At 36.4% G+C, this 25,139-nt stretch overlaps 2 protein-coding genes across 21 annotated transcripts in view; one reads left to right on the top strand and one right to left on the bottom strand.

Moving 5' to 3' along the window:
• CCDC66 (coiled-coil domain containing 66) overlaps positions 1-22,214 on the top strand; it is a 64,505-nt gene extending 42,291 nt beyond the window's left edge. For 10 of the 11 annotated variants that reach the window (XM_045493256.1, XM_045493258.1, XM_045493261.1 and 7 more), the window contains 5 exons: positions 2,649-3,136; positions 3,689-3,729; positions 4,497-4,738; positions 4,927-5,051; positions 6,438-8,282. In XM_045493256.1, coding sequence (XP_045349212.1) covers positions 2,649-3,136; positions 3,689-3,729; positions 4,497-4,738; positions 4,927-5,051; positions 6,438-6,524 — 983 coding nt within the window. In that variant the 3' untranslated portion in view covers positions 6,525-8,282. Of the gene's footprint in view, positions 1-2,648; positions 3,616-3,688; positions 3,730-4,496; positions 4,739-4,926; positions 5,052-6,437; positions 8,283-19,329; positions 19,332-22,202 lie in introns of those variants that run through there. The other variant, XR_006715879.1, reaches the window with a different exon arrangement.
• The window catches only part of TASOR (transcription activation suppressor), a 52,751-nt gene continuing 33,011 nt past the window's right edge, over positions 5,400-25,139 (bottom strand). For 2 of the 10 annotated variants that reach the window (XM_045493245.1, XM_045493251.1), the window contains exons 15-24: positions 22,344-22,750; positions 20,922-21,063; positions 19,587-19,646; positions 15,340-16,274; positions 13,124-13,246; positions 12,187-12,346; positions 11,299-11,407; positions 9,646-9,824; positions 9,315-9,479; positions 5,400-8,438 (exon numbers count right to left, since the gene is read on the bottom strand). In XM_045493245.1, the coding sequence (XP_045349201.1) occupies positions 7,906-8,438; positions 9,315-9,479; positions 9,646-9,824; positions 11,299-11,407; positions 12,187-12,346; positions 13,124-13,246; positions 15,340-16,274; positions 19,587-19,646; positions 20,922-21,063; positions 22,344-22,750 (2,813 nt within the window). In that variant the 3' untranslated portion in view covers positions 5,400-7,905. Of the gene's footprint in view, positions 8,716-9,314; positions 9,480-9,645; positions 9,825-11,298; positions 11,408-12,186; positions 12,347-13,123; positions 13,247-15,339; positions 16,275-19,586; positions 19,647-20,921; positions 21,064-22,343; positions 22,751-25,139 lie in introns of all 10 variants that reach the window. The other 8 variants (XM_045493249.1, XM_045493255.1, XM_045493247.1 and 5 more) reach the window with 7 other exon arrangements.

Consider the following 25,139-nt stretch of genomic DNA (forward strand, 5'->3'; position numbering starts at 1 on the left):
GCCCCTCACTTTATGTGAAAGAGGCTCATCTACTTATATTACACTCTGGGCACTATTGGCTACCTCTGCACTGGGCCCTGGGGCAAGTGAGTCTACACAACAACCCTTTAAAAGCCATTTCTTCCCTCCACTATAGCTTGGTGGGTCTCATGGGCATGAGCCTGTTGGCTTTCAAAGCAAGATGTTTTGGGGGCTCATTTCTCAAGTGCAGGTCTTAAAAGTTGGAGTGCCTGATGTAGGGTTCAAACCCATCGCACCTTAGGGAGCCGCTCTGGGTTACTAACTTACCTACTTAAGCCACTTGCTTACTTAAAATTATTCTGCTTATGAGCTCTTGGTATTTTTTGATACTTCACTCTTAAGCTTGAAGAATCTGGTTCAGTCCCATCCCTAGGTCCAGATAAGTTACTAAGTTATATAAATCCTACACATTAAGGGAAAGTGAAAATAAGTTTTTAAAATAATGAAATTGTGTCTTTTCACTGAGCAGCTCTAAATAAGGGAATTCAATCAGTCAGAGTCCCAAAATAGAATAATTCAAAATGGTTTATGTAGGAAGGGAGTATTTCCAAAGGAGAGTCAGAGATTCAAAGGAGAATCAGAGGTAGTGCATATATCAGATTTATGGGAACCAGAGAGGGTGCATGACTCTTGTGCTAGGTAGCAACTAAACTGATTACCGGAACCTAGAAGACAGAAGTTGTGTCAGAGGGAACTTTGAGGGGAATGATGAACTATGGTAAAGGGACAGAGTCAGCCTCAGGTCAACTAAGAGAATGAGCCAGTGGAGTAAATATCCTGATTTCATTCTGTTCCCTCCCTTTACTCTGCTTGTGAACCCTGTTGACTGAAGCCAGAGGATCAGGAACCCATTAATACAGTTCATACCAGTCAGCTTGCCAGGGTAGAAAAAGGTGTTAAGTGGGTACAGAGTGGCAAAAGAAGATACCCACTGTGAGAGTGATGCAGGCTGGGCAGCCTTACTACGGATTGGTCCTAAAGCATGTCCAGCGTGGAATAACACACCTAGTAAGTGTGCAAAATAAGAGAGCCATAGCTAGAGTTAATTTTTTTTAATGTGAACACAAACCTTTTTTCATGACCTAATTATGTATTTAAAATTTTAATCTTGAGTGAAAGAAAACCTTTTAAAAGATTGTTCAACTGGTCCCATAGCTGTTACAGCTGAACACATCACTAAACACGTAAGTTGTAAAATTTCAGATGTTTTTTTGAGTGAACTGTTCTTGACATTGTGTGTGATTCAGGGATGATCTGCAGGCCGAGTATAATGGTATATGAGATCTATAGATCTAAATACACAAAATGCAATGTGACTTTTATCAGTAGCAACATTTCCCTAAAAATTTGGTTCCAAGGAGGGAGGTATAAAAGAAATTTTCCCAGCACTTTCGGGGTGAAGACAGAAGGACATTTTCCAGATCCTGTATATTTTTGTATGTTGTTAATTTCAAAACAAGTTACCAGAAAAACTTAACATCTCAGAAGAAATTTTTTACATTGCTTTTGATGACACTTTTGTCAGTTACTGTTATAGGGAAAGTTAAATTAAGAGTTTTGCTCAGAAATACACTTGGATGTAGAAGATGATATTACATACGGCTTCTGTATATTCTAAATGAAAACCAGGACAGTCCTGTGAAAAGTTTTGTTTAAAAAATGGTCTATATTATGTGATGCTAAGAATGAATCAGCTTAAGTTTCGATCCATGCTGTGGCATGGGTGACCAAGGAATTATGCTGAGTAAATAAGCTGAGCATAGGGTTGGGGAAGAGTGCACAGACACACAAATATTACATAGTTCCACTTACGTGAGGAATCTAGGGTGGGGTGGACACATTCATAGAGATGGAAAATAGAGGTTGCTGGGGGTTGAGAGTGGAATGTGGAGTTACTGCTTAGTGTATACAGGGTATGTTTGGGGTAATGAAAGGGTCTGAAATTGTGCAGCCCTGTGGGTATGCTTGCTGCAGTGAATGGTACACTTAAAAATGGTTGAATGGAAGATTTGGAGAAATTGGAACACTTGTGCACAGTTAGTGGTAATGTAAAATACTGTAGTCACTATAGAAAACGTAAAGAATTTCCTCAAATAATTCAAAATACAATTGCCATATGATTCAGCAGTTCCCCTTCGGGGTATATACCCAGAAATCTTGAAGAGCTATTTGGACACCAGCGTTACTGCAACATTAGTCATGATAACTAAAAGGTGGAAGTAATCCAGATGTCCCTTAACAGATAAATAGATAAAGTGTGGCATTTAGACACCTCTGATGGTATATATTATTCAGCCTTAAAAAAGGAGGAATTATGACACATGTACAGCTTGGATGAACTTCGAGAACATTATCCTAATACGAAACAAGCCTGTCCCAAAAAGACAAATACTGTAGGATCCTACTGACATGAAGTACGTAGAGTAGTCAAATTTATAGAAACAAAGTAGAATGGTGGTAACCAGGAGCTTCAGGCAGGGAGGGAGGAATGGGAAGTAGTTTAATGGGTATAGAATTTGTTTTGAAAAAACAAAACAAAAAACCCTGTGTAATAATACCTTTGAGAAAAAAACCTAAATTTTGTGTTACAACAATTAAAATTAAGCCTTTGAAGTTTTTCTTTTTAGATGACTTAAATACAGGAATGTTCACCAATGCAGAATCATGCTGTGGATCAGTAATAGAGAGGGAAATTATAAATTGTTCATCCCCTGAGATTCCTGCAGAATTTAGTGAACAACTTCACACTAAGAAAGACAAACAGGAACTAACAAATCAGGATAAAGGAGCCAACTTAGAAAAAGAAAACAGTTGGTATAATGATCAGTGGAATGAATTCACAAGGACAGAGAAAACAAAACCAGTGAAGAAATGTCCTAAAAGGCCCGACTGGAATATAAATAAGCCACTCAAAAGGTATATTCCAGCATCAGAAAAGTACCCTAAACAGCTTCAAAAGCAGAGAGAAGAAAAAAAAGTAAGAAGGCAGATGGAACTGCTTAATTTGGTAGAAAGAAACAGTCCTGGACACCTCTCTCAAAATAGAGGGCCTTCACCAGTTCTTCCTTCATCTCAAGAAACTGAGCCAAGGTTCAGGTGGCATCTAATCAAAAAGGTAAAACTCCTCTGTCTTAAAATATATTTTGAAGTATGTATTGATGTTTCTAGATTGAAAACCAGGTTCCCCACATGGATGTTTTGACAAGGCTGTTCTGTATCTGAACAAGAGTTTAAGAAATGTGCTTTAGTTTATAAAGGATTGTTAAACTATGGCAAATCCATCAAGTTTTATAGGAACATAGCCATGTTCATTCCTTTATGAATTGTCTGTGGGTGGCTTAGAGTGGTTGCAAGAGACCACATGGCCCACAAAGCTAAAAGTGTTTACTGTCTGGCCCTTTCCATAAAAACTTGACACTTAAACCCTGTCTAGATTAATGCTGTTCATTATTCCATTATTCAAATAGCTACTCAGAATTCTTGTTTATAGTCCATATTGACAGAGGGTAATTTTACAAGGTCACGTATTACTGTATTGGTTCCCTGTCACTGGAAAAATACAAAATCTCTATCCCATCATCCAGTATCTGTTAAGTAATCATCAGAAGTATTTGTGGGTATATAAGGCAAATACTGTTACTCCTTTCTGCATTTATCTATCTTTTAGGAAGAAGATCCTCTGAAAATTAATTCTTTCAGCAAGGAAAGGTATGTTATGGACTGGATGGATTCCACAGCTACTTAGTGCTGTGTATATGTGGTAAAGAAATACAAAATATTTGCTGAGAATACAGTTGAGATGAAAACATGAGCATGTATGAAGTCAGTAACTGGAGGTCAGACTTCCACGTGAGGCATAGAGGTTTAAGGGATATGTGGCTGGCATTTTACCTAAAATTTGAAGGCCCAATTTGGACTGGGCCTAATAAACATCCTGGGTGGGAACATAGGTAAGGTATTGTTGTCTGCAAACTTAGCTAAAATAGTTGGAATTTCCAGTTATGTCAACAGTGGAATAGACATTGTACTTGGATGAAAAAATGACTAGTAGGGATAATGAAAAATTCAGTTAACCAGTAGGAGATTTAGATTGTTCGGAATTTGATTCTATGCCTTTGAACCAGATGGTTTAGAGTTCTGTCAGAATGTGGCTCTAATGAGTTTAGTTCAAATGGTAAGTATATTATTTTATGCTAAGTTATCTCAGGAGAAACATTAGGCTTACGTTAACCCAGCTAATGTTGATCCCCCTTTTTTCCTCTATGCTGTATATATCCTTGTCAAGTAAAAACTCATCCTATTCTGTTGCTATTTAGGGAAAGTATCCTAGAACTCACTTCTGTACATAGTGTTCCTAAAGGTTTTACATTTAGGATAAATTGAAATGTGATTGAAGAGCAGATATACTTACTCTAAAATACATAATTTTGCATTAAATCTTCTTAGTCCTTATTGTGCTTTTTTGAAAAACACAGGTCTCCATCACCACCACCAGTTCCAGTGGTGAAAAACAGAACACAACAGACTCAGACACTAAACAGTAATTATGAAAGAGAGAATCTGATCTTAGAAGGCAGTCAAACAGAAACATCACCTGGGGTTTCTGAACCATCCCATTTTATCCCCTATGTCCGAACCAATGAGATCTATTACCTTGATCCAGATGCACCACTGTCTAGGCCTTTAACCCAGGATCTTCAGTACCAAAATCCACATGGTAAGTAAATTCAAAATCCAAATTAATATTCTTGCCCTTAGCCAGGAGAGGTAGAATTTCCATTTTGGGGTGCATAACTAAATTTTTAATTGAATATGTAAGTTTATTAATGAATCCTTAGACTACTCTAAAATAGGGCTATATCATATTAGAGTTATATTTAACATACTACTTTCATCTGGCTTCAGACTGTGACCAAGAACAAGGACAGCTACTTGACTTTGGTGTCAGGGACCCACTTCTTAATCCTAACTTGTTGAAAAACAGGGATCGACAACAAGCAATCCTTAAGGGACTATCAGAACTGAGACAGGTATGATGAGCTTTTTCACCAAGTGTGGATGTAACTGTTTGATGGAGGGCTGTGTGTTGGATCTTAAGCAGGCTCCATGCTCAGCGTGCAGCCCGATGCAGGGGCTCAATCCCACAATCTTGGGATCATGACCGGACCTGAGTCAAGAGTTCAACCGACTAAGCCACCCAGGAGCCCCTGGAAGGCTGTATGTTGGAATGGCTGTGTTTTACTTACTTACAGTGCCTAATTGGTTACATGATTTATGTCACTTCTCCCACATAAGAAATTCACCTGTGTATTAACCTTGAATGGAAATAAGATTTGCCATTTTAAAAATCTTTCCAGTATGAAATCATGAGACAGTTCTAATATTAAGACAATTTTATTGAATGGAAAAAAAAAGCATACATTTGAAAGGTAAAACATGATCAATAAGGCCCTAAAACCAAAAGCAGAAAATACACAATTATGCTTTAATAAACTCTTAGTAATGCAGTTCACATTTTTTTAATTGAATGTGTTGGCAGTGTTCAGAACAGAACAGTGATCCAAGTCCCAAAGAATAATATAATCCAGTGTGAAATTATACATATAACCTTACTCATCAGACTACATCTTTTCCTCCCAGACCAATTATTGTCAGATAAAAATAAAATGTGGTAACATACACACTATTTTAAGGCTATAACCTTTTTCTATCAGGAAAAATAAACTGCCACTTTAGAAGTGCCCTTTTCCATGTCCAGCCATTTGCTAATGCCTCTTGCATTTCAAATCGTTGATTGAACAGTTGCTTACTAGTTCTCACAGAGCTAGAAAATCACCCATACTAACAGAATTATGTAGAAAGTATCCTTCAGTTCTCCAAATGCTAGCTTTGGCTACATATAGATTGAGTTATGTAACAAGCAGTAAATATTTTCAATTTTCCTTTAAAGTGACAAGGCACTTAATAGAGGTAAAAGTTGTGAGGTCAAGAGGCAGGAATATATATGATTGTACACAGTGACCCACCTGTATAGTAGCCACATCTTATTTCAGCAGAGCCTTGTCTAAGCCACTAAGGTTAGTGCAGTCAAGATAAACACGGGATGTTCGGGGAGACTCCTTCAGTGTGTCTCATTACCATTTTAAGAGCCATGTCATTGGGGAGACTTTGTTTTACAAGTTAGTCATCCCTCTTGGTTTTTATGCTAAGAAGGTAATCCTGGGTATACAACATCCAAGTGAGTAAGTTTTTTGAGTGGTTCAAAATTCAACATGACAAGCTATGGCTGAGTAATGGAATTTATTATTATAGGTTTTCAAAGTAAATAGAATTCTGGGTTAGCAGGGCTGAAATGTAAAATAGGAATAATTTGCAAGTCTGCTGCACACCTCACTAACATATTAATGTGATTTCAGGGCCTTCTCCAGAAGCAAAGGGAGTTGGAAACTAATCTCATGCCTTTAGCTGCAAATCAAGAAGAGAATTTTAATTCTTCGTTTTAAATGTAGAAAATCAAATCCTTCACGTTTGTTGTCTTCTAAATTATAAAATGTGTTCATTGCATAACTGTATTTTCCAAATAACCTAGATTTTAAAAATGCTTATTTAAAACTTGTACATTATGTAGTACAACACTGTGTGTGTATATATATATATATATATTTTACAATAAAACGGACATTTTTTGTAAAGCTTAGTAAAGAAAAAAAAAATTTCTGCTCTATCACAATCTAGGCATTTAAGTCCTGTAAAAACACTTTCCACTTACCTTACGACAGGTTTCTGACCTGTTCACAGACAACGTTCTTCTACACTTATGAAGCTTATTACTAAGATACCACTTAGGTATTTTGCTCTATAAAAAGATTTGAAAGGTTAGAACTCAGATTCTAAGTTCTTCTGAAGGGCGGGCCCAAAGGAAGGTCTGACTTAACACATCCCAACTTTTACTAGAGTAGCTGATTTGGTATTTCTTTTCTCTAAATCCTTTTTTTTTTTCTTTTTTCACTTGTGGAAACTGCATTTTCAAAACCAGTTTGCATTTGTAATGCAGGCAGTTATTACCAATATAGTTTTAAAACTGATCGCCATATACTTTGTGAATTTGAAGTTATTTTTTAGAACAGCACTTAAGTGTTTAACACCTCAAAAAATATACTTACATTTTGCTAAGACTACTAATTTAAAAATCCATAGCAAATTTGTTCAATGCCTTTAATAAACAAACCTATCTTTTGAAATAGACTGAATTTGAGTAAGTCAAATTTCACACTAAGTACTGAAAATCGTTAATTATCAAATACCCTCGAATAAAAGGTTGAGCAAAATTTTAGCAACAGGCAATTTTTACATGGCTAAGCTTAAAGATAAAAATAATGCTGCCTGGTATTAAGTCCTAGGTCTTAAATCTTGAGGTATTGAGCCAAATCCTGTAAATATTTATTGACATCACTGGCTTATACCTGTATAAAAACACTATACAAAAGCTTAAAATAAATACAATAGTTGACTGATATGTCATTTCAGCAAAAGTAGCTGGTATCCTGACAGAGGGGGGGGAAAAAGTTATTTACTATGGTTTTGCAAATGTCTAATTTTATGTATAAAACAGGCTTCAATTTGAAGTCTAAGTACAGGTGACATATAAATGTAAAACTTAAAAGTGCCAACATGAGATAATTCAAGTACAATATATGTTAAAAATATATATATTTATTTCAATTTTCAGATGCTTCAACTGTTACAGGCCATCATGATTTAAATAAAAGGAAAAAACATTTGAGAAAGGACAAGAAACCTTTTGTTTAGAGAATGAAATATAAATTGTTATTTCACTTATAAGAAACAAAGTCCATAACAACCTGTTTCAAAAAAAAAAATTAATTATTTCTCTTTTGAAAACGGCCTGGAAGAATCACTTTTCCCCCAACTTAATGGAGATGGAGATTTCTCTCTATCCAAGCTTTGAGTATAAGCAGATAAAAAGTAATTTTCACTTTCTTGAGACTGACTTGATGAAAGGGCATATGGTGTCCCCAAAAATGTCTGATGAGTGAGAACGTTAAAATGACTAAACTGATGGGACATATGTAATTGACTGTGATAAACCTGAAAGCTGCTATATGCATCTTGTTCAGTTGAACTGCTGTTCTCTCCTTCAGAGCACACTAGAGCAACAGAAGCTCTCTCTTCAGAATCAATCTGACAAGTCTTATCTTCTAATAAACTTTTTTGCACGTCAAGAGACGATTGCAACTCAATTTGAATATTCTTATTTTGATCTGTTCCACGTGATCCTTTGGTCTCTTTCGCCAATATTTCTGAATGAAAATTGCTGCATACTTCTATTTGTGAGATTTCATCCCCTGAATCCAGAGACATATCCTCTTCATCCTTTTCATCGTTTTCTAAAAGAGCTACATTTAAAAAACAAAAAGTCCTCCTCTATTGAAATACACAATTTGTTTAAGTTTTAAAATTATACACTACTCACACAATATAACGCGTCAGGGTCTGCAAGTCCACAATCCCTTAAAGCTTGGTCTTCTGCCACAAGTTCACTTAGTCACAACACTCACACTAGGTGTGAATGTCCAGATAATCCGATGCTAAAAGCTTCTGCGAAATGTGTTCACGTTTAATGTTGGGAAATCCCAACTCCCAGCTCCAAAGGGGTTAATGTCAAAACAGCATCTAAAGTTATACGGTAATTCAGTATTTGACAAGACAAATAAAAAATAAAAATTTTGACATCTAGCTTCACTGGATTATGACTAAACCAGTTCTATCAAATGTCTGATCATCTCTGCTTTTCCTCAAAAACAAATTACATCTTTCATTTAACATAAAATCTGGAACCAAAGCAGAGGCCATCTCACAAAAGACTAAAGCTATGGATATCCCTTACTACCTTGTAATTAAATTGCTTTATACATCTGGGGAGATTTAGTAGCCCAATGCTAAATCCCCATTATCTGGTGTCCTCCTTTTAAAAATAGAACCCCTTTGCTGACAACATCAGCCAATAAAAGCTTACAAACCCTCGAGAAAATGCCTACTCTATAGTATGCGACACAGTAACTCTTAACAGCTTGTAGTGATTACAGTATAAATGAGCAGATTTTGTGGATGCTAAGTATAAAAATCATAGGTGCTTTGAAATACTTTCCCTGAAGCTATTAACACTGAGGGTGAGTAGTTTCAGGACAGGCATTTCGTTATATGAAAATGAAACAAAACCGTTCCTCTTTTTCTGTCTGCCTTAAAGAAAAGGAAAACTACTGAAAAGTTACCTGACTGCGACTCAAGATTCTCATTAGCACCAAGCAGTGGAAGGTTTTCTTCTGTGATTGAGTTGTGATAGCCCACAAGATTTTTAAAGTTTTGCATAAAGTCTTCAGTAGTTGCAACCACTATTCCATTATCTGTATAACTGGAAATCATCTTGATATTCTTTTCTAAATTAAAAACAAGTTTCTAGTATAAAACACTTGAAACTATACATGGACAAATGATGGTGCCTGCCCCCAATCCCCATAAAAGTGCTCAACACCTACCACAGGCCCAGAAAATCCTTGCATCCACACCTACATTCACAATAGGAAGCTTAAGGGCGCTCTTTACCTGTTAAAAAGACTATGTGTCTTTGCTGTACGTTCTGAGCCTGAAGTCTGATGAGGCAATCCAATTCTGGTGCATTTCGAGTTTGTGAATCACAATTGTGGTACGACAGAATTTCAACCAGATGCTTCTTCTGATAGACATTCAGAAGCGTCAACAGACTTAGAGCTTTAGCATTCAATCTGTGAAATTAAATAGTTCAATATCTGGATCTGCATTTCTACAGTATGGAAATTTTGGCTTCAAATTAAAACCATAATTTCTCAATTGAGGCAACTAATGACAACTGCACTGCTTAGTTCAGTGCCTAGTGAATGGGTTTCTCCTAGGGGAGAGAGGGGAGCAGGAATTGTGCAACCTACATGTAAGTCCAGGGGCTTTCTATGGGTGTAAAAGCCTGAGAGCCGGCTATTCAGCTTAGGCTAAAAAATCTCAGTTGTTTTACTTAATAAAAAACAACAGTTCCCTTTAACTTTACTAATTTAGAACTTGAATGAAGGACACAGAAGGACAAAAAATATATATAAATATCTCCTTCAAAAAAATACATGGCTCTAAGCTGTTTCTACACCTCCAAGCACAAGGCAACAAGTGGTAGAAATTACTACTGTCAGGAAGATAAAGGTACTAACTTTGTACCAAAGTTACACCTGTGGGCCTCATTGTTATCTAGTATACAAAAGTAAGGCTTTACTGATGCCTATTTCACATGATTTGAAGATAAAACAAGTTTCAAAAGAGTGAATTACTACAAAAAGTTACTTTTCAGTTATTTAAGCCTGAATTTCCTTCTTAAGTGTACCATGGGATTAGAAGGTATTAGGGTATAAAAAAAAGTGTTTTGTAGTCTGTTTCAGAAATGCTGGCTGACAAAATGTAGGTTTTTTTTTTTTTAATTTTGAGAGAAAAAGTGTGAGTGGGGGAGGGGCAGACAGAATCCCAAGCAGGTTCCACACTCAGCGAGGAACCAGACATGGGGTTCCATCTCACGACCGTTTAGATCACAACCTGAGCCAATATCAAGAGTCGGACAATTCACCGAATGAGCCACGCAAGCATCCCTGTAGAACAGAAGTCTTAGTCTCTCAGATCCCTAATTATGTAAATATACTATATGGACTTTCTAGTAGGAAGATACAGTATCCAAAACTCCTCTATCATTTGTGAAGCCTCTCAAGCTGATTAGTGTTCTAAGGACCACTGGGTATGCTAGAAATCACCTATTTCCATAAATGAATGTCCTAATCACAAATCCCCTTATGTCGGGATTAATCCTTGTCTCAGTATGTATGCGCGTCACTAGATTAGCTGCCTGAATTAGTCCTCAGTTGGGAAAGAGTCTGACCTAGTTGGCATATACAGTTTGGTTAAAAAAAAAAAAAGCAGACTATTCCCTCTTGATTATTCTAAATCCCCAACTGGCAAAGATGAAAACCATTTTACCTATATACATAACTAGAAACTAGAACTTCAACTTAAGAAAAACTCTACCTAAATAAGAATACTACTTCCAAATAGGCTAGAATTATATCTACATTCCCTTATGGCTGGCTAAAGATACCTGTGAAAACTGAGCAGCATCGATGATAATCTATAAACACAGAAAAATAAAATTTTAAATCAGCAACCATTATACCGTTATTTTTCAAATCTTACCTGCCCAATTCCTTTAGTTTTTTCTGAAATTTACAGTGGACTTTCCATTGCCATTTTCCTTCCGGAGTACTAAGTTCTTCGAGGAATGTCAAAAAATTTTTAAGGTTTTCTGTTAGAGATAACAAAGTTCATCTTAAATTCAATAAATAATAGTCAATCCACAACTGAATTATGGAAGAAATTTTTGTTGATATTATATAGAAATGTCCACTTGTTTTTATTTTACTTTGTTTTTTTAAAAATATATGAAATTTATTGTCAAACTGGTTTCCATAAATGTCTACTTTCCTATGTAGTGTTGCCCCCCACTTTTTTCCCTCTGTGGGAGACAGATCTATACATACTCTTAGATTTAAGAACATCTACATAAACAAAAAAAAAAAAGAACAGGATGATAACAATAACAAAGCAGAAGTGATACAAATGCAGTAGGAGCAGGTAGCCTTGCTTTATACCAGATTTAGAGGAAATTATTTGCAAAGACTAAGAGAAGAGTAAAGAAATTTGAGGCAATAAAACCTCAAGAAAACGATGAAAATGTATTAGTTATGTGTGATTGGCAGAATGGACAATACATTTAAAAAGCATGAGTCACTGAGGTGCCTGGGTCGCTCAGTCAGTTAAATGTCCCGACTCTTGGTTTCAGCTTAGGTCATGATCTCAGTTTGTGGGATAGAGCCCTGCGTCGGGCTCTGCACTGACAGTGTGGAGCCTGGTTGGGATATTCATTCTCATTCTCTCTCTCCCTCTGCCTCTCCACTGCTCGTATGCGCTCTAGCTCTCTCAAAATAAATAAACTTTAAAAACAAAACACAAAAGCATGAGTCATTAATCAGAAAAACCTAGAAAAGACAGAAGTTCATACTCGAAAGAATGCACAAATCTTACCAATTGTGATAACTTCTGGATTTAGAATGGATTCATCAGACACGATAAAACCTCCAGATACAAATAATTCATTATATGTATGATTTTTAACATCATCCAGACTATCAACACCAGCAAAACTAACACAAGGGAGCTTCTTTAAAGTCACCAAGCCAGGTACCTATTTAAATCCCAAAACAAAAACAAACAAAGAATGAAATGGTTAAGACTCAAGTGACCTACAGGAAAAGTCTAACAAAATACACTACAGCTCATCTATATTAGCGTGTTGCTTCTGGAAAGCCAAGCACAAAAATAATATTCCCAACATGTTCAAATACATAAATCAACATTTATGTACTCGGTGAATACCGTAAACAGAATGCTCTAAAGAAAAGGTACCTACAAACGGACTTGGAAACAATGATATAGGCCAACCTGTCTGGCCCTGTGAGTGCAGGCAGAATTCAGAGGGCAAGAGCCTATGGTACTGGAACAGTCAGGAAAGCCTTCAAAGGGCAGTAGGACTTGAGACAAGCTCAGAAGTGTGGGTGGGGTTCCTCCAAATGCAACGGAAAGGGGAAATGATGTGGCAGAGGAGAGAGGGTACAAACAGGTTTTACCTGGGACATACGAATGACAATGACAATGTAAAGAGAGTGAACAGACCCACTGACATTTAAGGAGTCAGTATTCCTAGTCTTGATGAGTGACCGGGAGGGTATGGGACATGCCACAATTTAAAATTTTGCAAAGGTACAAACTTGATCACAAACTGATTCACAGAAGGATCATTTAGGTCTCAAGCCCTAAATCTACCAACCTTGAAGTTTTCTCTCTTTTCAGACCTTACAAGGATATTTTAAAAACAAACAGCTTTAGTCTCAAAGGCAGTAAGATTTTAAAATAAGGGAGTTTTTATAGCCAAAATAATAGTGAATTTGACTTAATATTCTACCTTGTGAATGAAACCTGCAATGTCTTCATTCTGAATAATAATCAATAGTTTATCTAATTTTGATCTTCTTTCCAAAAACTGTTCTGGATGACATTCTGTATTGCCTAATTTGATAAGATATTCCTGTTAAAGAAAAAAACTAAATCAACATTAAGAAGTTTTTTTTTTTTTTTTTTTGCAAATATCCATTTAACACTACAAATGCAAGATAAACTGGCAAGTGTAACTACTGTTCGAACACTAGCAATGATGACCTTATACTCTAGGGACCCTAGAGATCAAGTCCACTCTTCTTATAGAACAACCTATAGCTCAGAGTTTAAGTGGCCAGTCACAATGTTACAATGCTATGCAGTGAAAACTAAGTAAATGTCAATGGTGGGTAATAGAAAGAACCATAAGAACAATGGATTAGCCAGGTTCTTAATCCAGTTCCATTACTTATTCTGGGCAACCCAGAGTCCAATCATCAACCACTCCCTCACTCCCATTTTCCACTCCATTTAAGGCAAGCCCTTGGCTATTTGCAGCAAGGTTGCCAGTATACTCCTTTAGTTATAAAGCACTTTTCTTACTGTAGCTCATTTAATTCACAACAGTCCCAAAGTCATTCATACAGAGCTTCAGAGTATACAATGACATTCACATACTACTTAGCCATGTCTGTCAAGTTTATACCTTCAGCCGAAATAGACCCTCCCATCTAATTAATACCTCCCTCCATGTTGGTGACATGGTACTACCTTTCAAAGGACACATGGTGGTAGTACAGGCAATTTCCTTTGCTCTTTGCTTGCTGGTGGAATCCTGAAGTCTGAGGTAAACTGCAGGGTCCTAGAGGTCACATTCCTCTTTTCACAGATACAGGAGCAGATTAATTTTCTCAAGATTGGCAAGGCTGGTTAGATAGCCATTAAATCTAAACCCAGCTTGCCTCACAACCAGTCTACTGCTCTGTTAAGAACGGTCTACAAGTGTCACCCCCAAAGAGGATGTTTCTGTGTAGCCCTAAACTAAATAAAGCAGCATCTTCTGTATTATTAGATTATTAATTAAAGCTTCTGGGCAGATCTCAGAACAGCTTACAGTCAGGTAATGAAAAAGTAAATTACTGTCTGACGGACCAGCTTATAATTTTTGGTCTTTTTACAGTAAGAAGTTTTAAAAGCAAGTTCATTTTAGGTAAGACGGTTGAACAGTCTGATCTCATCTTTCCAAGAAATCACACTGAGCACTCTTCCTCCCTCTTCATTTCCATGCCCTTCATGTTCTTATGGCTGCACTACATGAAACACGCTGACATCAAAGAGATCCCCAAACTGACAAAGGCTCAGGACATGTCAGCAGCACAGTTTCTGGGCCACTGTAGGCTACAAGGCCCTTATTTATAGTCCTTTCTGCTTCCTCTAACAAAACAAACAGAAACTCATCATGGTAAGTAAATTCCATAAATGGGAGGAGGCATTTTTTAAAACCTATGGTATTCCCTTAAGGAGTTGAAATCCTGTAATTTAGTGAATGCCAATTGTTAATACGAAAACACTGATATAATTGTTACTGTGTTATAATTTACCTATCGTTACAAATGTTACATACTTATGCATCTGCACAGACACACGCAAGTGTTTTTAAAAATCACATACTTGAAACACTAGTCTTACTCTGTAGCTTCAGTAGAAAAAAATACACCTTGCAGTGAGGAATCTTTCATGATTGGGGAATCTTTCAGGATCATCATGTTTTTTGATCAAAAAGGCTATAAGGAATCCTGACATGACCAGGGTATCAAGAAAATGCCAAAAGATCACATATATCATGATTAGGTCATCCCTGGACAGTTTTTTTCTATCTGATTGATAAAAAACCCGTAAGAGGTGAACACTGAGAGCTTCCTCTACTTCTCTGTATCTTTCCCTCCCCTTCATTAAAAACCCAAGTACAAAGCATTTAAAATCTCTGAATCAAGAGTTTAAAGGTATTTGCAGTGTGCATACAAATGGTCTTCAATACCACCCAATAAAACAAGATGTTAATCCTAAGATACTTAGATCACAGGTTCTAAATTTAATTGAACTTACTAGTTTTTTATTTCAGTCTGTATTAAATTACGTAAGAAAGTATATCATCAACATTTAAAAACAAAAAAAATCCATTTTATAGACATTAGACACAAGACAAGTTTATATAGCATTACTATTACCTTCTCGTTTAGTTACCTTTATTTCTTTACAGAGCACACTCTCTTCTTCTTCATGAATATAAAATTTCACAGTATTTTTCTGGACATCTTTCATGATTTTAACCAAACTGTTAAATACTTCAGGTTCTAACTGGCTTATAAAATTTGAAAGAGCTGGTTGGGCAGAAATGTTTACATCACTGGGCGATTTTGTTGTTTCTTTTTCTACTGGTTCCCGGACAGTATCACCAGGTACAGTATGGTCAGAAGTCACCATTAGCTCTGTGGCATGGTGTGGCTGGTTCACTTCTACTTCGGTTAAACCCAAAGATGAAGAGGAATGCTGCTCACTGGAGTTGGTGTCTTTCAAAGGATCACTACAAAGTGGCTCAAGGAGCTGTTTATTGTTGAAGTCACTTGAGGAAATTGGGATGACAGGCTTTCCCAGAGGATTCAATGCTATCTTAGTACCAGAATCATTAGGACTGACTGGTGGCAAATTCCCACCCTTGGCTGATGCTTTGATAATAATAGTATTTAGTTTCTCATGCAAGCCATCTACAAACTCCTGTACACCAGCTTTGGAAGTCTTAGAATATATGAACTCAGAAAGCCGTTTCATCTTCTCTTGTGTTGAAAAAATAGGTGTGGAAATTCTACTGACATATGAAACATTCTTTTGCTTCAAAATCTCTTCTATCTTCCTAGAAAAGAGACTGTACTCTCCTAACACTGTCCTCTCTGTGGTTTCACTCATTGTTGGTGGCTCTGCTGCTGGCACACACTGCTCCTCCACTGTCACCACCTGACCTGTCAACACGTCATCCTCAGTGGTGCCCTTTAGTGTGTCTGTAAATGGAGAGGATGGAAACTGGTAATCAGAACTTCTCTGTCTACTTATTACCCGGGGGTCGTTAGGAAAGGCCTCCTGTGGTGGCAGACACACCAGTTGTTCTTCTGGTGATTTCATACCTATATAGGAAGAGTTCATTATTATAACAGCAATCCAAAAAAATAACACCTGAAAACACAAACTCATAAATAAGAATGTCAGATCAAAGCATATACTTAGAATTACGTACTGGAAGGTAGAATAAGAATCTCAAATAATGATGTGAACCCTATTTTCTAAGTGCCCTATCTATGGCTGGTCTTTGGATTTAGGTAGCTAGAGTAACAAGTTTGGATGTTATTTTCCTTGATTCCTTTTGAAGTGTTTGAACAAATGCCAATTTGGAACTGGCAACAATACAAATTAAGTCATTTGCTTATTTCTGCTTCTCAGATCAGGAAAAGAAAGGCTCAAGAATATGGAAGAGGACATATTTCATATCTGCATTAACAGTTACACTCTTGAGATGAAGAGGTCATTCGGCTAACTACTGATTTTAATGGAACCATAACTCGGACTTTTGACAACCAGCACAATCCACAGATTATACTTTTTTCCCCAGAAATTCTAAATTCAAAACACAATATGGTTTTAAAACTACAGTTCAAAACAGACACCCTAAGTCCTTTTTTAAAAGGAGAAAATATGTTTAACAGCAATTTATGGTAATAATATTTTTAGGAAAAGAAAAAATCTTTGCCTAGATGATATTATACAATTTTATTTTTAATTTTCTCAGATCTTAGCAAATATTCCCCAACAAATTGCTGTTGTAGTCTACAAAATGGTACCTCCATACGAAGAAAGTGCAGGCACAAGTGTAGTCTTCAAAACCACGGTACTTTAAAGATACAGTGAATTCCCTATTCAAGTTTGCACCTAGGTGTGGCTGCATGCCCTCTCCACACACAGTTTGGGTTTCCTCATATTCACACTTTTCTAAGGGCTTTAACAGCATCAGCAGCTGTCAGCTTGTGACATTTTTCCACCAATCTTGGTATTTACCATGAGCCACTCCACCCATTAACTACTGCACAGACACCTGTCAGCAAGACCACAACAGGTCTATAGGTAGAAGGGGAACAAAATAACCAATGCACCAGGATAAGAAAACTATATGAAACTGGAAACCAGAAAATTCAAGTTCCATAAAATAACTCAGGAATACAAAACATCCTTCTTAAATTTGCAACATGGGGTTTAGTACACACACAAAATACATTTCAAATTCTATCTTACATAACAAATGGGTTGCAGAAGACTACCTATAATTTTTAAATTTCTGATTGTGTATTATTTCAAGTGAAATAACCTGCTTCCCAAAATGTACAGCTGTAGTTCAAACCAATAAGCTTATATTTGAAGGGCTATGGATAAAAGGAATTTTTTTCTGAAGTGGAACAGAGCTTTAGGGGCGCCTGGGTAGCTCAGTTGGTTAAGCGTCTGACTTTGGAGCAGGTCACGATCTCGCAGTTCATGGGTTCAAGCTTCACGTGCTTGTGCTGTGAAGCACAAGCTTCAAGCTGTTCAGCTTCTGTGCTGACAGCTCAGAGCCTGGAGCCTGCTTCAGATTCTGTGTCTCCCTCCCTCTCTCTCTGCCCCTCCCCTGCTTATGCATGCTGTCTCTCAAAAATAAATAAATCAACTTTAAAACAACAACAATAACAACAACAACAACTCTAGGGTCCCCTTAGTGGCTCAGTTTAAGCGTCCAACCTTGGCTCAGGTCATGATCTTGTGGTTCATGAGTTCAAGCCCCACATCAGGCTCTCTGCTGTCAGCACGGAGCTTGCTTCAGATACTCTGTCTCCCTCCCTCTCTGCCCCTCCTCTGTGCACATGTGCTCATAACCCCCTCAAAAATAAATATTAAGAAAAAAACCCCTCTAAACAAACCCCGCTTAAAAATGCAAATTATCATCACCTAATTCTATTTTGCACAAATTTCCCCTATATGATTCTAATTACTAACACTGACTTTATTATTTTAAAAAATGTCTTCATCAGTAAATGATTTAAAAGAAAAACACATAGATATCAAGAATAATGCATGTTTTCTACTGACATTCAAGCAATGCAGGATTTTAAGTGTGAGTAGTGAGTTCTCTAAAGGCAGCATCATTCAGGTATTTACACTATTAAACACAAAATATAAAGATGGGTATGCCAAATAAGAGGACTGCAGATGCTGAGGGAGCATGGTGAAGCATAAACAAGATGCCCTGCTGCTTCTAATAAGAAAGAATTACTGACAGATAGAAAATAGATGAATTCCAGACATAATGTTGAGTGAAAGAGCCAAAAACAAAACAGGACATGTGTAGGTTCCATTTACCTTAATTAAGAACAGGTAAAAATAATCTATTGTGAAAGAAATCAGATTAGTGGTTACTGTTGGGTCACGGAGAGTACTGACTGGAAGCATACAAAAGAAAACCTGGGGTGCTGGAAATGGTCTACATCTCAATTTGGATAGAGGTAACATAAGTGTATGCACATGTAAAAATCCATCGAGCTGTGCACTAAAGATTTATGCACTTTATGTCATAGATCTGTTATTCCTGTTTTGCTTTTTGGGGTCATCTTTTCCTAGGACAAAGACGTCCTTGAAGAAAACTATTCAATCTTTTTCTAATCCCCAAAGAGAGGAAAACCATAAAGATCTACTAAAATTAAAAGTCACTTGGCTTTTCTTCAAAATTAAGAAAAAACAAAAACAAAAAAACAAACCACCACTGAAGATTTCTGAAAGAGTAAGACACAACGAAATGGAAACAAAAAAGTCCGACCACCAAACTCAAAGCAAGAAAACAATGCCTATGCCCATCTGCAGAGATGTTCAATTGACTGATCTCAGACAAAAGAATAGGTCTTCTAGGAACCAATGGCAACTAGCTAATCAGCAACATCTGTAATTGTTTCTGGAATCCCAAAGTTTCCTAATCTCTTAATTACACTGTCTTATTTAAATAATTAGAAGAAGAACTGGGTCAAAAAATCCAAGATTAGGAATAATGTACCTAAAAGATAAATGGCCTTAATCCTAGTAGTTTTTAAACTTAAAGAAACTTGAAGACTGCTTCTCATAGGATATTCTGCAGGAACAGATTAAGAAAAATATTCCAGTCTTCTGAAGTCGTCATATCAGATAGAATCACACTATAGGCGAAGAAAACTTAACCTCTAAGAATGATTCAGTGACTTCTTTGAACACATTCTTTGTATAAGAATATTTGATACAAATCAAATGATTTAAATGCAAATATGAGATTGTCCAAATTTTCTGTCATTAACAGAACTTAATATGATGCCCTATTGATGGAGAACCAGAAATGCAAGTAGCAATTCTGAAGAAGGGCACATTGGGAAGAAAAGCAAAGGGAGCCTTCTCACCTGGTGTTTGTTTCTCACCATGTTTCCCCAGCTGGTCTTCTGGGCTTCTTGCATTCCCTCCTGAGGGAAAGCATCCATTAGATTTGTAGACTCTCTTCAGATATTGGTGATACCTATTAAGCACCTTTCAGACAACCCCAAATGCTAACAAATCCAAGTATTCCACCTTTTGCCTAAAATAATCCAGAAGGGTCATTCAGAAATAGCAAGTTGTTTCCCTTTCCGTTCAGGTGATGATAGAATATCAACACCTAGATGCTGTGCCTTCAAATGGCTCTGAACATCAACCATGAAGGTGCCTAAATGAGGAATGGTTAGGATAATCATCTTGAACTGCCTACTTTCTTATTGTTCCTCCTACTCAAGCCGATGTCTCCAGCTCCTAAGTATCAGCTACCTCTCTACCATCACTCCTGAGGCTCTTGCCCCCTCTGGTAAGGTACTAAGTAGAGAATGTGCTAAAGCCCATGGAAACTCATCAAGTTTTAGAAATCCTTCTCAGAGTCCTTGGAGGCCTTAGTAGCTTCTGGGTCACAAGCCAGTCTACTTACTTTTTAGCAAAAAGTTATTTGTTTTTTCTTTTTAAAGTTTATATAAAGGTCTAGGAATGGAAAAGATGTGCCCCGGGAATATTTCCAAAAATGCTTAGCTTACAAAGATGAGTAAGAACTTGGAATATTAAGAGTATGTATATATGTATATATGTGTGTATATATGTATGTGTTTGCACAGAGAAATTAGAATACTGCAAAATGATCTTTCAACATTTGCTAACCTACATGGTTCAATAAGCTTTCTAGGGATTTTTGCATTTGATAATTTTAGGCCATTCTCTACAATGACCTAATTTCTCTAGGATAATCTAATATTAAGAAATTTCTTTCAAATAGATGAACCTCAACATGCCCACTTCTCAGATGATAGCTTGTTACAGTGAAGTCTGCTCTAATAATTTGAGAAGATAGTATTTAATCCGCTACCCCAAAGACCATCATTTCATCTCTGTCACTAGCTCACCTTATCAGAAACTCCATTTCTGTCAACAATTTTCATTTGGAAGTCTGCATGCTAACAACTCCATAGGAAGAGTAAGTATGTTTTAAATCCTTCTGATTTTATAGGCTGTTTTGCACATACTTGCTGATACTGACCAAAAACAAAAACACTCAATAATGAACAATTACACTGTTCAAAATAAGATACCAAGATGTCAGAGCCAAGTAAGATGAACCACCTAGTGACCCAAGAATGGAATCTAGAAAAGATGAAACCCATCAGGAAACTGGTCCCTAAGTAAAACCAAGCAAACCTAAGTCTCAGTATACTTGTTCTTACCTGTAATTGGAATCAGTTTCCAATGTATTTCAGTCTCTTCAACATCATTTGACTTAGATTGTCTGCGGAATCCATGTTCAATGGGAACAGTGGGACACAAACTGCAATCTTCAAAATTATTCATGCTAATTAAATTTGGATCCTAAAAATTAGAGTACATATTCAATAGCTTTCTTTTCAATTAATCTTTATGTCAAGAATAAACAACTATTTTTTCTTTCTTTCTCTCTCTTTTTTAAAATAGGCTCCACGCCCAACGTGGGGCTTGAACTCGCAACTCAAGATCAAGAGTTGCATGCTCCACCAACTGAGCCAGGCAGTGCGCCCCTAAACAACTATTTTTTAATAGCAAATCCACAAGCTTCAATCTAAACATTACAAATGAGTAAGATCAACATGACAAAGTTGTAACTCTCTAGTCTTAAATTTAAACATAAGTTTTTCCCTCAAAACATAATTTGATGTTGATTTAGAGCCGAGGTTGGTAAGCTTTTTTGGTAAAGCACCAAATATTTTAGGCCTTGTGGGCCAGATACTCAGCTCTGCCACTGTAGTGCAAAAGCAGCCAGAGGCAATACCTAAGCACATGAGCATGGCTGTATTCCACAAAAAAAATTTAGTTACAAAAATAGGCAATGGGCTGATGCTGCCATTGACCTGATTTAGAGTATTAAATATGTCAAGAAATGTTAAGAATTTAAGTTACATAAGTTACATACTTCCCCAAGTGGTCTCCTGCCATCAACCTCCTCTTAAAAAAAAAAAAAAAAAAAAAATCCTAAAACTGCATGGAGAAAGCCTGGGGACATGCATACAACTTTTATTCAAAGACAGGGAAGAAATACAGGAGGAAAGAGGAAATTAGAAATAAGCCAGTAGGAACATGGTGCTATCCTATTATAATTATTCCCCAGAGATACAACCCCTTCTTGGAGGAGATAAGGTTACTTCTCAGCTAGAGATCAGTACTCTCTAAGCTTGTATCATAAACAAACTGGATGTCCTGTCAAGCAATGCTGAGTCATTTCAGAGGTAATCCTAAAGGACACTCGCTTTCCATTCCTATTTGCATGAAAAATACAAAGTACCTAGTCTTGTTTGTGACACTGATGTACAGGCTGTGGTCACCTCATCTGCCTCACTTTCGGATTCTGGTACTGCCAGTAGAAAACTAATCTTTTGAGGATTCAACTTTATATATAAGCCTATATACATAATTCTCTAAGCAGGAAGGAAAACAACTACATCTACATTTATCCCTCTGTAACAGGGATAACTTAGAAATACTATCCTGGATACTTTCATTGTAAATGTGTAATTTCTTTTTGAAAGGGAGAAAAAAAAACATTGAAACACACCTACATCCTCTTTCAGACACACATTCACAAAAGCAACAAAGGTAATCAAAAGACATATGCTTACTTCTTTCAAATGTAGTTTATGGTCAGTGCCTACTTCACTGGTAGAAACAGCAACAGGATACTTTAACAATGATGTATCAATTTCTAACAATGGGCTCTGAGTACCCTTAAAATGCACATTTTCAATTTTTGCACAAGTAGGCTGCTCATATTCTTTCTTATCTGCGGGAGAGTTCAACTCATACTCATGCTTTTGTCTCAACTCTTCATAGGCATCATCAGTGTTCAATCCTAAGGCTTTGTTGACTGTGTCTGTCAAGGATGCATCAGAATGACGTGCATTTGCTAGTGTTTCTGATAGCCAGTTAAACAGCCGATGGATGTCAGCAACACCGGAGTTAGAGGTATCTTGCTGCTGAGGTCTCAAATCAGCATCATGCCCAAGAGAGCCAATAGGCTGCAGAGACTCTGAAGGGAAAGAGAAAGAAAAACCATCTTTCAAAGTTAAGTTTGGAATGGTAGCATAAAAATTTAAAAAGTCAAGTATATTTCAAAATTATCATAAGACATTTGTGGGCAGGAATTCAATCAAACCACTGGCTTAGACTGTATAAGAATATCCATCCCTTTCTTTACAGATATGACAGGTTCTAAAATTTTGCACAAAACTAAAATTTCCCATAAACGAAAGCTTATTTCCATAATTTGAAAACTGTATTAATGGAGAAATGAGCTCAGACATGCTGGTAGTATGAATAATATATATTAATACCTGTACTGTATTCACCTTAAACTCTATTACCAAAACCCCAAAGTCTATCAAGTGACTTGAAAACTATATAAAATATCTGTATACTTGTAATTTTGCAAAATGTTAGGAAGATATGCAGGTTACATTTAAATCTACTAAAAAACAAAGCAGGACTATACCTACTAGATTTTGTCTTTAAGATAATGACTGATATTCTTATAATCTAAAACCTTATTTTGAATGACTAGATTACTTAATTTCATAACAAAGCTACAAAATCATCCTGAAGAAATCTACACCAAACCTGCACTAAGAACAAAAAGCAATATGAGAGAAAACATGTTAAGACATGGTTCCAAGCAGATGTAAATCTGGGTAATCTGCACAACCATTTTATTTAAAGCCTGCAAAAGGAATAGATGTTCAAAAGTCCCATGCTTTTAATGTTGAAGGAGGGTAAAGCCTGAGTAGATGTCATGATTTCCAATTTAGGCAGACAGAGTATATATAATGTGCCATAGTATATATAATGTACCAAAAAAAAAAAAAAGTTAGAAATAATATAGTATATACTGTATGATTCTAAATATATGAAATTATAAAATTATAGAAGTAGGAAAACTATTATATAGAGACAGAAAGCATTTCAGTGGTAGAGAGGGGTGAGATTACAAAGGAATACAAGGCAACATGTGGGAGTGATGGAAATGTTCTCTATATTGGAGTGGTGGTAACATAGCTATCAAAACTCATCTTTAAACTGTACACTTAAATGGGTACATTATACATAAATCATACCTCAAAAAGTTAATGTGAAAGAGGGTAGGGAGGTTAGGAGATTACCTCTTATTAAATGAGTAGATTCACCATCAAATCAAGGTGAGGGTATTTTAAAAGTTAGAATCCAACCTTTAAATCTCTACTTTCGGAAATCAAAAATTAAAAAATCAAAATGACTAAAAAGAAACACAAATGAGGAACACCTAGAAATACAAGTCTGACTGTCGTTTGTTCCAGTTTAACCTATCTCTTCTCCCTTCTCCTCTGCCCTGCTTCTCCTTCAAGTTATTATAATTAGCATGGCTTTTCCACCATTTTATTATTGATAAAGCCTGTCACCCACAGCTAATTTTTTTACATTTTTAACAAAATTAGTCAATTAACAGCTAAAACAGTACTGAAATTTAAGTATCTTGACCATTATGTGCTCAGTGCTAGGAAACACAGTCAAGTTTAGGAACAATGTTTTAAAGTCAGACACAAGTAAGTTATGGATTAAACATGGATTAGTGAACTATGTAACTTTAGGGAAAATTATTTAACTTCTCTGAGATGGTTTCCTCATCTGAAAAATAAGAATAATAATGTCTACCACTCAAGAACTAAATGAGTCCACTAAATGTAAAGCACCTGGCACTTAGTAAGCACTTAATTTTCAAGATACAGGTCAACAGTATGAGTGCAGATCATTAAATGTCAACAGGTTCAGCACAGCGTAAGCTAAAGGAAATGAAAACCGTCAAGGAAAAGAGCCAGAAAGCTAAGGAAGGATCAAGCAAAGATATGAGGCTTGAGATAAATCAAAGATGCTTCATACATGAAGAAAGAAAGAGAAGTAAACTGCTGACCATGACATATTCTGAGGAGAGAGATGAGCCCTAATCAAAGAACATGTGAAAAAAGAGTGGGAATCATGGTTATTCAGGCTGGACATGCCAGCCTATAAAAAAAGCTTTGAAAGACAAATACAGAAGCTAAGACTGGAAGATGATACTGAAATGAGTGACAGATGCTAGGAAAGCCAGCCAAAGGTAAGAATAAGATGAAAATGTTGGAAAGAAAAAGAACACAGGTCAAGTGAAGAAAGAACACTTGAAAGACTGAAAACAACAGCACTGGCTAAACAAAACTTTATGCAATGATGGAAATGTCCTCTATCTGTGCTATTTCAATATGGTGGTATGGCTGATGAAATATATCAAGTATAAAGCATGAAATGAATTCTTACTTCATTTCAACTTAAACTTAAATAACAACACGTGGCTAGTGGCTACCATATGTGCAGGAAGAGAAGAATTTAAGGAAAGCAGGTAAGTAAAAAGTAAC

Source organism: Leopardus geoffroyi, chromosome A2, assembly GCF_018350155.1.
Source record: "Leopardus geoffroyi isolate Oge1 chromosome A2, O.geoffroyi_Oge1_pat1.0, whole genome shotgun sequence".
Taxonomy (NCBI): domain Eukaryota; kingdom Metazoa; phylum Chordata; class Mammalia; order Carnivora; family Felidae; genus Leopardus; species Leopardus geoffroyi.